This window comes from Hydra viridissima, unplaced genomic scaffold (assembly GCF_058129835.1).
Source record: "Hydra viridissima isolate aposymbiotic clone 2 unplaced genomic scaffold, HvirCarnegie_v1 scaffold_13, whole genome shotgun sequence".
Classification (NCBI taxonomy): domain Eukaryota; kingdom Metazoa; phylum Cnidaria; class Hydrozoa; order Anthoathecata; family Hydridae; genus Hydra; species Hydra viridissima.
This window is the reverse complement of record NW_028324312.1, coordinates 6,475,363-6,487,519: the sequence shown is the minus strand read 5'-3', so window position 1 is coordinate 6,487,519 and position 12,157 is coordinate 6,475,363. Positions and strand designations below refer to the sequence as shown.

Sequence of the window (12,157 nt, the reverse complement as noted above, 5' to 3'; positions counted from 1 at the left end):
ACAAAGTTTTAACATTATATAATAACCAGCATTTGTAAATGCGCACTGAAGCATTAAAATAAAATAGATGCAAAGTAATTTTCTAAAAACATAATTTCACTGCGTTTCGGTAAGACTTATTCCGTCAGCGTCTGGTTTTTAAACAATTTTTAAGAAACGTTAAGTGATGAAGCTTTTTCACTTTACATTTTTTTAGCCGGTACAAAAAAAAAAAGCTCTTAGAATTAACAAATACATTTTTAACTATTTCTTTTTATCCTATCCTGGTTAGTAAATAAAAATAATAACTGTGTAATACTTTAGGATCTTACAAAATTTAAATAGGAAATATGTACCTTACTGGAACTCTTTAAAATATAATCTTCATATAACAAAATAAAAAAAGTTTAAAAATACGAAAAAAAAATCTAAGACAATATCCATCCAAAAACATCGCCAAATTAATTAAACAACTGTTTTACGAAAGTTCACGCGATTAAAACTTTTTCGTTCACGCGATTAAAATTTGCTTTCATTTATCAAAAACAATCTAACACTTTGATTTACTTTCGTTAATTTAAAAAAGGAAAACTTTATTGAAAGTGTATTTAAGCAGTTTTAAAGAAATAACCATCTGAAAATGTATAACTTACTTAGAATATTACAAACATAGATTTATTAGAAGCAAATTCTATCTATTGAACTGAAAATTTTTTCAATTTTTTAGGAAAAAGCCTTTATAACATTGTAGTCAAAACGATTCATTTGGCTTTGAACAGCAGTTAAATTTTCAAGTATATCGCGAAGTTAAAATTATTGTGTTCTATCTCCAATTTTAAACGTTGAGAAAGAGCTTTTGATTTCTTTTCTAAAAGTAAAAATTACCTAAAGTTTTAGCTTTAATTTAAAAAAAAAACAAAAAAACTTATGCTTTAAATAATTTGTTTAAAATTATTTAAGAAAAAATTAAAAAACTTTAAAAAAGCGTATTTTAAAAATAATCATTGCTTACTAAAATTAGTAACTCATTTTCTCCCAACGTTTAAAATGAGAGATTGAACAAAATAATTCGAAATAAATAATTCCAACCTCGCGATATATATTTACATGCAATTCAGAAGTGTTATACTTTGTTACATTTTGCACGCGAAAACAATTATCGAGTGTGAGATGAAATCTGAAAGTTCTGTTTAAAAACTCTTTTTTTAAACCCGCATTTGAAGGTTCTTCCGAGTAAATTTTACTTTATCCCGATGTCTCTCATCGCTATAACTAGCAACAAGTAAAAGTAAATAACAGTCTGTAAATTCAATAGAACTTCCAAAAATTAGACAACATAAAAAAGAAAAACAGCTGTATATCGACTATTTTTTGCGTCATTTTTGAAAATTAAATTTTAATTAGACAAAATACACCTTTTGGTTCCACATCTCCTTGAGAATTCATCTTTCAAAAGGATTTTCCCACTTGTATTGAAGAGATCTTGTTGGATTAGGCTTATGCTTTGCCGTCATTTTTGACAAAAAAAATTTTTCCTTTTCTGTAACTGATCGTCGTAAAAAATGCTTGGAACACTACTTCGGCTTTAGAACTTAAAACAATTACGAAACGCTTCTATGAGCAACACCATTATGATGATGGTAGGAAAAGAAAGATGTTACAAATAGACTTCAAAAGTTGCGCTTGAATGTAAATAGAAACTGAAACTAGCTTTTTTCTATAAATTTCTGAAAAAATTCTTTTTCCAATGCTAAAATAACACAAGAGCGTTATTTTTTAGTTGTGGGCGAGCAAGGGGACGAAGAGGTGTAAACGAATTCACGGAGTATAATTATAAGATCAAATCACTTTTTTTTAAACAACAAAAATATTATATTAAAAGAAAACAAAAAAAAAAAACAAAACAATAATAACAACAACTAATATAAGAAATCATAGCAAAAACCTGTCACTGCACTTTCTAGCAGGGGGTTAATGCTGAAAACGGACAAATAAAATTAAGTACCAGACGAAAAGTCAGGATACAGAAGATCTTTTTGCGTTTTAAAGATCAACGTCGTGAAGTCAGTCTGGATAGCCTCCTTCTAATCATTTAAACTAATGGATTCTGTAATTTTTACATGTGTATTGGACCTTTAACCTTTTAACTGTTCAGATATAAATTTATAAAGAAGTGAAAGTTAATGCGTAAACAAACTTTATGTTTTGCACAGGCAAAACACACACCGTTTACAACACGGCAACTTACAAAAGGTCATATAAAAAAAAAAATAATAAAAAAAATTAATAAAGTTAAGATTTTTGAATTATATCGTTTATCAGAGTCAATTTAAAAAAAGCAAACAGCTAAAACAATTTTATCGAGGTTTAGTTTTTATTAATTTGCAGACAAAACATTTAATAGGAAAAAAAAAAAACTGAGAGAAAGAAATAATAAAAAAGAAAAGAGTTTTTATTCGAACAAAGAATAAATCAGTGTAGAAGTTTTGTTCGAATGACAAAAGAATAAACCAGTGTAAATATTTTTTGTACTAAAATATGTTTCGTTACATCATTTAACAGTTCGTTGTTATAAAAACTTTTTTTGGGTTTGCAAAAACTAGAAGCCTCGTATGTTAAATCAAATCTGGTAAATCAAGAAGGTAAAAGATATTAGTAGCTTAATAAATATTCCAAATACTGTATAGTTGTTGAAAATAATGCATAAAATTGAAAATAAATATCATAATGAAGTGGTTATCTTTGTACTGAGAAGGAAAAAAAGCAACTAAGACGAAAAAAACGTGGACTTTTCATCTATTGATTTTTTATACCCAAAATGATGCAGCTACTTATATATTCGCCAGCTACGTTTTTCCAGCTACTATGTATTTTTCATATATTATGAAAAAAAAAAAAAAAAAAAAAAAAAAGGTTAAAAGAAAACACAACATTCATTTAAATATTACAACTTAAATAAAGAGCAAATACAAGCTTCAAATAAATAAAAACTTCAAGGAAAACACAAACTATGAAATTTTAAAAATATAATTAAAAAATGGTGTTTTGCCGATTTCAATGACACAATTGATTTGAAATTGAGACACTCAACACCAGAAATTCGCAAACCGCATGTACGTGCAAACAAGTTTTACTTCGTATTTATAATCTACGACATCGAACTTATATATATATATATACATATATATACTTAGATGTAAATTATAAAAGTCCGCTTGTATAAATTCGAGGTCTTAGATTCTAAATTTAAAATAAAACGATTGCACGCTCGCATGCAAGTACAGGTGGGGTTCGACATACTTCATCAAAATAAACTCTTTCACTTTCATTTTATATCAAATTTTTAACCAATGACTGCACGGAATAAAAATAATTTAAAAAAATTAAAAATTTACAAAAATAAAATTCTGTAGAAAAAAACACAATCACCAAAAAAAAAAAAAAAAAATCAAAAAATAAATAAATAGGTATAGCTTTGTTGACTGTGGAGGTCTTTTAGTTATTTCGAGCATTGATTGAAGTTCATAATTCATCGTCATCTCCGGAACCGTCTTTCATGCTATCCAGATTGATTGTTTCAAATTCAGTAAACTTATGATCTTTATCTTTGTTCTTTAAGAAAGAAAAAACAACGCAATATGAATTGTGCAGTTAAGGAGTCGCACCTAGAAATGCGACCTTAAAAAAACCGGATGGTTTTTTTTTTTTTTTTTTTTAAAAAAAAAAACGTTTTATATAAACACTTTTTTTTTTTTTAATTATTTGTAATGCTGAACAAAATGTCAAAAGAACTGTTTTTTGCTATTACATCAAAAGGTCGTATAATATAATACATTAAGTATAATATTTTATATAATATATGTCATATATAAACTCATATATAATATATCATATATATTCATATATATTACATCATATATATAATAGACTCTACATTTAATTGTAAATAATTGTAATAATAGTTATAACTTTTATTTTTCTAAATTAAAAGATAATTATGTTAAAAGAAAAAAAAAACCAAAAGAAAAGTTAATAATTCAAATGACTGAATAAAAAACTTTTTTTCAGATCTTTACCTTGCGAAGGCCTTTAATGCGTTTTAGAAGTTTTGAGCTGCCATTTGGTTTAGACAAAATAACCTAAAAATCAATCGTCAATCATTTTTATCAGGTGGTCAAACGAACACTTCTATTTTTTATATTAATTTTGGTTCGATGTCAAGGCTAGTATAGGGTTAGGCAAGCATCTCAACTTGTGGGTTTAAAGAAATACTTATTTTTTCAAATTTATTTACACATTCTTATAAACTTTACCTAAATCCTACGTGTACCCCCTTGTTCCATTAAACTAATAACGGTTTTTATTCATAAATGAATGGAGTTATGCTAAAGATATTTTTATAATTTCATAAATGAAAAATTACTTAACATTTGACGATTACCTCGTCGTCTTCTTCTCCAACTTCAAGAGCGCATTTTTCAGACTCTGGAAACTCGCCATCTTTCACCATACTGATATCAACCAAACGATTGTACTTATAACTTAGGCTATAAAGGGATAACATTAATTTGAGTAAACGTATTTCAAAAATAATAACAAAAAAACAATTATAAAAAAACACAAGTATATTTGTTTTTAAAATGCAAAATACCAAATATAAAGCGAAATAAAGAAAACCTTCTGTTTCTGCAACACAAGTACACCACAAGAATGGCTAACATAACAGCACCAAAGAGGAAAGCACCTATAGCAAGCTATCAAGTCCAACAATCAATCAAATGAAATTAATTAGAAAATAAGATTGCATGACAAATACGAAAATTATCATTGTAAATACTGACGCACATGGACCAAGATTAAGTTAAAAGCGGCAAAAATTACCTAACTATTACATACATGAACATTAAACATATACTACACATCAAATTAGGGGTTTATGGGGTCAAGGAATTCAAGTTAGGAACGTAAAATTATTTTCACGTGCTCTAATTACTCGTATCACACACATGTACGCGTTAAAACGCGCATTAGCGGACTTTAAAATTTGTAAATACTATTTTTAGTAAAAAATTAGCTTCCTTGACCTAAAATATAACATTATTTTATAAATACACAAACGCTCGCGTATGCGTTATACGCGCGTGAATTTGCTAAAACTGTTACAAAGCGCGTTATGAGTCTTTAACACACACACAAAAGAGTATTGAGCGATCGGCAAATCAAATTGCTTTGAAATGGAGCAACCATGTATCAGAACTTTGTGAACACTGGGCTGGCATTGTATATATTTGCTAACTATAATTTTAGCTGTATCAGTACAGTAAATTTCAATTGATCAGTATCGATATGGTATCCACATGGTATTGTAATAAGGACAATGTGCATTCTCTTTATAACTTCTATATCAACCCCTGTTATTTCAGAGAAAATCTCAGAGTTCTCAAATGCTCTTCTTGAAATATATCTATAATTGCTGTTACCAAAACCAACTTTTTTTGAACTTTGATTTAACAAAATTCTTCGTTAAATTTTAGAAAAGAGAGTTTCTCTTTTTCAGTTCTTGCTTGAAACATATGGTTTTCCATTTTATAACCTAAATGTAAGATGAACTCAAAAGATTTTATCCAACAGTGCAGATTTGACATACCTGTTTAAGAGCTTTCTCATTTACAATTTTTTTTTAAAATAAATCTATATTAATTAAATCTCTTTGGGCTTAGAACCACACACATTACAAGACTGAGTTGACTTTGTGTCAGTCAATAAACTTATTAGTTTCCCATAAAATCAATTTTAAAAGTAACCTTAATAGTTACTACTGTACCAACAATATTCAAATCTGCTGAGAAGGGTTATAACTGACTAATTTGAGTTTGAAGATCAGTTTCTTCTTCTTTACACAACACTGTTGTCTCTTTTACATTGCAGGTGAAGAGGTCTACAAAAAGTTTTCCAAAAGTTATTGGTTTCAACATTAAACAGAAGAGGTACAATTGGTGTGCTAAACAGGCTATCTTCTTGCTTCGACTCTTCAGTAAACTTATGGCTATCAAATTTTTGCTTGTAAATACTTTGACTTTAAACTCCATCAAACCCAATTTTAAGATATAAAAATTCTGTTCATCTTTATAAAATTCACTTAAATCAATAATATTTATAATCCAAGTAACTGTATGATTTAGCAAACTTTGTAATGAGCATTTTGCTGACATTTAAGTGAATTGAACACCTTCAAGATAACATTTGAGCTTTTCTTCTGCAAGCTTGTTAAGATTAGGATATATTTTTAGACTGTGAGAAAAGGCTGAGTTTCTCAACATTTGGTGTTGTAAATCACTTAAATCAGTTTGCATTTTCAGAACAAGAGCCTCCTCCAGTTTCATAGTTGTTTGAGTCAAGGAATCAATACTTCTCATCTGAGCTACATCAACACATTTAGAAGTTCTTTGCAAAAGCTGAATCTCTTTCTTATACTGCTTTAGCACTCTTTGATGCAGCAAGGGATAAAGCTACATAGTTTTCAGTAGCTAAATCTGCAATCTTTGGTCTTTTACTTCTTTCACAAAGATCTCCCCATTCCTTAATTGGTCTTCCTGGTCTAGGATGAGAGAACACATTGTAATCGATGAGATTTTTTCCTAGCCAATTAATTTCATACTTTAAAAACTTTTCATAGTTTCTGCAATATTTTTTAAGCTTATTTTTCACTTTTAAAATAAAAATCTGTACAATTTTATTTAGTTTTATCTTTAGGGATTATTTCGGAAGTTTTGGTAAATTCGATAAGGATTTCAGGAAGTGCTTCATTATTTGATTCAAACTCACGAATTTTAAATTTATAAAAATAGATCCAACCTTTTCATTTCACTTTTAAAGCTTAATTTCTTTATCACCAAATACTATTGTGATAAGACGTAAGAAGATTCTCTTATTTTCAAAATAAAAAGTAAATACTAGATTGTGTATTACTACACAAATGCCCAAAAACTTTTTTTAAGTTGAAAAGGGATGGGCAAGTGTTACACTTGACAAAATGGATCAATCTATTTAAAATATCTCCTTAAGGAGCAGGAGGCTGCAGCAAATACAACAGGTTTTATTTAGATATAGTTTAGTGGTTTTGTTTCACTAAAATTCAATGTAAAACAATGTGGAACTTTTTTTCGTGCATTAAAATTTTAATTTTTCAAAAGAGAAATTTTAAAAAACTTGTCTGTTAAATCTAAAAAAAAAAGCAATTAAATTTTTAATATTTAAGCACTCAGTACTTTAACAAAAATGATGATAAAGTTTTGTAAAGATAAACATACCTTAAATTTTTATAATTTTATGGTGATAAGTTTAATTTTTTATTTTATAAATTTTTATAATTTTTATTGTGATAAGTTTAATTAATCCCTTTAAAATTACACATTAATAACATCTATGGAATTATTTACAGTTGATTTTAGATCAAAAAGTAGTTTACTTTAATATTTTAAGTCTGAAAAAGACAAAAGCTTTCACTTTTTCTTTCGGACTTTTTGCCATTTTTAGATTAATCTGGGTCACTGTGTGACTAATGAGTTTATCCGCTTAACAAGTCAATCTACTATTTTTAACTGAAAAGAGGAATTTAACGCTTTATAACTGAGATAAGTTGAGGTGAATTTTTACACAAATTTTTTTGTTTTCTTAGATTCTTAAGGAAGGTTTTTAAGCCATTCTAAACAGGCTAAAGTCTCAACATATACACCAAGGTATGCGGTATATACGATACTTAATATAACTTTACCTAGTATAATGTAGTAAGTTATCTTTAGCTGGAATTGATTACCAGAAGAACTCCAGAAAAAAAGTGCATAAAGTAAACTAACCTTAAAGTCGAGTATACTTTTTTCAAGAATCGAGCATTCGGATATGATGTCTTCTGGTTTTTCTATGTTTCCCAAACAAACACTAAAAGCAAATCATGTTTAGCAAGAAAAAATCTTATTTGATTAAAAAAATGTTTTGTTTATTTTTTATTCAGTTTAAATTTGAATTCACCAGCTTTCCCTAATAAAAGTTAGAACAAAAAGAAACATACTGAGGTTCTTTCCATACATAGCGAACCTTCTTTTTGCCGTTCTAAAAGAAATTTTTTGAAAATAATACAAAAAACCTACTTTAAGAATCTTAAAGAGAACCTATACAGTAAATTATGTTTAAAAAAAAAGCCTAATTTGGATGAAAATTAATGCTATTCCATTTGTATGAACTATTTTCATACAACTTCCATAAATACAACCATACCTCACATCCTGTAGCAATAGCTTCATAATCATCTTTGGTACATCTGGGACATGCATGCATAGTTTTCCATGTAAATTCAAACCTACAATTAACGTGGAGATAATACCATTCTGGCAAATAAAAATGGTAACTGTGGTTACTAGGGATAAAACATTTTTACAATCTCATGTTCTTGTATATCAGTTTAATGAATAATTACTCAAAACCAAAGAAACAAATAGTTATTTCAATATCTTTTAAAAAAAAGTTCACCCCAAATCAAAATATCAAATTGAGTGCTATAACTTAACAATGTACATATCTAGTCACTAACTATTACAGTTGCTAGAACATAGCATATGCTTCATATAGTCTATATTTATGAATAATATAAATCAGTATATCACTGTCTATTACTTAAAATAAATCTAGGCTGCAATTTGTCTTTTTCTCTGCAGACCAAATACAGTTCCTGCATTATCTTTTATTGCACACTGGTTGCATCTTGGTATCTTCAGTACTGATGGTTCCTGTTTCCAGTTCCATTCTCCAAATATTACTATTACTGTTATTATTATTGTTATTATTATTCTTATTCACCTATAACCCCTTCTTGTAAGGTTTCAGTATTTGTGACAAGTTACTGTAGTCTACCTTGTTGTAAAATTGATCAGCAAATCAATACTTTGTACAGTCATACAAAATAAATCTGCAGACTTTTTTGTATGACTGTATAAAGTAGATGGCTCTTGAATTCCAATGTGTATTACTGATATTAGGAGTTTTTGGAAAGTTAATAAGTAGAAAATATCCTTTTTCTTCATAGAATTTGAACACAAGTGTTAGATGGTGCAAAATTTCATGTCCTATCTCCAGCCTGACTTATTGACAATCACTTCTGTTCCATTCACAAACTTTGCTCACAATTCCTCATAACTGTTCATCAACTGAGGTACAAAAGGATACTCAATATTTGGAGACTCGGTGTTTCCTCCAATATCCTCATTCATCACCACACACAAAATCCTATCAAGCACATGATGCTAGCAAGAAATAAACAACAGTTTGTCAAACCCCTTCACTGAAAATATTTGCTTAAGTCTTTAGACAACACCGTTCTTTTTACCAGTGTTAATACTGGTTGTCAGCCACTATCATCTTCACAGCACTCCATAAATTATATTCCTCATGAACTGTCAAAATTTCATCAGTAATTGTTTCTGCCTTTCCATCTTTCAAGTACAGTGCAGCTAATTTCACTTCCATTCTTTCATTTTTTAATACTACAAAATGGTATTCATATTTATTAAGGGGCTTTCCATCAAAATGTAAAGATAATTGTTCAGTATTTAAGTTTTTCATCATCTCTTTCTTCAGTTTAGAAGCTTCTTTAATATTGACTTACAAAATCCAGCTTGATTGGGTGTTGGAATGTTAACATCATCGAGTGCCAATAGCTTGCAAACTTTTACAGCTTTTCTTGATGATACTCTTACTGATGTTAATAAGTTCACAGCAACTTTACTCTTGTTATGTTTCCTTTTTGGTGGCAAGAATATTTGTCATCACCATCATCATCATTTTCATATTCACTTTTTATAACTTCAGACTTATCCGACTCCTTATCACTATGATTAAATGAAATTGTATGATACTGATGCAGATGATTTGTTGGGTAATTTTCTTTTCTTTAAAGGATAAATTGTTTCCTTGCCTGTTTTTTTACAGGTGGCATAACCAACTTTTCCTAGACGTTCTACTTGTAGATAACAGAGTTGTTTATCTTCAGCTGACAACCATAGTTCGTGATATCAAACAGTTTGCCTAATGCATCATATTTTTCTCATTTAACACATTCATTGTAAGTTTTTAACACACATGAAAGTTTTGCTTGTATTACTTGATTTGATACACAAGGAAAATTTAATTTATTCTTCCATAAACTTTGGAAATGTTCGGTATTCTTTCCTAATGTTCTTTGATTTCATATCCAAGAAACTGGTATTACACAACTACTTGCCTTTTAAGTGATATTCTACATTTTTCTTAGAGTGAAAAATCTTGTGAAGGCAAAGCGCCCCTTCTTTTATGTGACTGTTGAAACTTCATCAGATTTTTGGCCCAAATGTTCATATTCTTCTCTACAGTGCTTAAACTTTTCTTGTGCATGATTGTCTATAAAATGATATTAGTTCTAAAGATAAAAATCAAAAGTAAATAAATATATACTGATTGTTTTCAATATTATATGTAATTTATGTAATTTATGCAATGCATATATTTTTACATATTTCATTATTGTAGGTGCTTAAGTCCAGTAAGAGTATTTAATAATCACCAAACAATATCCGCTTAACTAATTTGTCAGTCCCAATTAAAAGCTTATCTATGTCTCTATATCACTTTCCTAACCTTATCAATTAGTCATTCGAGAACAGCAACAAAAACTAGTGCAGAAATTGTTTACATAGTCTCAGTCAGTAGTTCTAGTACAATCTACACATTTCTAGAGTGTTCTACGTCATTCTATACAAATCTAGAACTACCTACAAAGCTCCACAGCCTGCTGCATTATATAAAGTCACAACGTTAGCATGGCAATGATTTTTAAAACACAGCAGTATTAATAATATTAATAAGAGGTAGCAATATTATAATTCTATTCAATGGGAATACCTAGTTTTGATGGGGGGGGGGTCCTTTTCTGAAAATCTAGTGGAGCTGGGTGTTTTTTTATTGTTTTTAGGCAAAAATTTATCAATTTATGATACAGGAAATGTAATATTTAAAAAAAAGCTATATCCCTAGTGGTTACTTTGGTAGAAATAGCATACTAATCTTATAAAGTGTCAAACTTATCACATGCTACACACCAGACATTTAGAAACATACAAATGTCAAACTGTTGCAATTTACTTATTTAAAAAACCATTTTGAAAATATATCTACAAATAACTTATTAACAAAACATGCAACAAACTAAAAATTAACGATTTAACGAACTACATACTAATAAAACATACTTATTAAACATACATACAAATGTATTAGGAACAGTGTATTAATTAAACAAGAAGCTAATTAATAATGATTCCCACAAACACAAGCTCTTTTTTTTAAAAGATCGAAGAATTAAAAAGAAAAAAATTGAATATTTAAAGATTGAAGAATTAAAAAGAAAAAAGCTGAATATTTAAAGATCAAAGAATTAACACGAAAAAATAGTTTTACACTTTTTTAAAGCAAAAAAGAAAAAAAGTATGAAGCTTAATAAATTTCCAAACTTATTAAGCTTCATACTTTTGAAAACTGTGAGAAAAATAGTGAAAGAAATATATAATTATTGTATTTGACCCAAGAACAGATCAAGTTTCTACATAAGTCATCATTGCAAAACTAGAATTATTTTTTGGTTCATTAAAAAGTACATATTTTTATCAACAAGTGTTTTAACAAAAAAAATAGTAAAAATAATGTTAAAAAAGCGACATTCTGAAACACCTATTTTTTGCCGATTGATTGAAACTTTTATTACAAAAAAATTTAGGATAAAAGTTTCGATCAATTTTCAATACAAACTTCATTAAGCTAGTTTAAACATATGCTTGAAAAAATCAATCTATTTCCCATCTGAAGTGATCCTTTATTTAAATTATACTACAGAAAATTTTTTTGATTTCAACTTTAATTGAGCCACAAGTCTGTATTATAAGCAGAAAATATTTTTATCATCTGAGTTATATTTTGCATTTGTATTTTCAGTCTCAATCAAAAATTAAATAAGCATATTTTTAACTAAACTGCAACTCTTAAAAAAGTTTAGTAGTTAGAAACACATTTTGGTAGCAGTTTGTCAATATGCATTATAGTTGTCATATACATTACAATTGCATTATATGTGTTATTTTATAAGTATCCTATTTAA

At 28.1% G+C, this 12,157-nt stretch overlaps 1 protein-coding gene across 1 annotated transcript in view; it reads right to left on the bottom strand.

Annotated features, from left to right (window-relative positions):
- Window positions 1-3,296: 3,296 nt before the first annotated feature.
- Window positions 3,297-12,157, bottom strand: part of LOC145194986 (endosome/lysosome-associated apoptosis and autophagy regulator 1-like) — a 36,490-nt gene continuing 27,629 nt past the window's right edge. The window contains exons 26-32 of the mRNA XM_090069940.1: window positions 8,254-8,335; window positions 8,048-8,088; window positions 7,836-7,917; window positions 4,657-4,733; window positions 4,421-4,526; window positions 4,056-4,118; window positions 3,297-3,591 (exon numbers count right to left, since the gene is read on the bottom strand). Of these exons, the coding sequence (XP_089926066.1) occupies window positions 3,502-3,591; window positions 4,056-4,118; window positions 4,421-4,526; window positions 4,657-4,733; window positions 7,836-7,917; window positions 8,048-8,088; window positions 8,254-8,335 (541 nt within the window). The 3' untranslated portion in view covers window positions 3,297-3,501. The remainder of the gene's footprint in view (window positions 3,592-4,055; window positions 4,119-4,420; window positions 4,527-4,656; window positions 4,734-7,835; window positions 7,918-8,047; window positions 8,089-8,253; window positions 8,336-12,157) is intronic.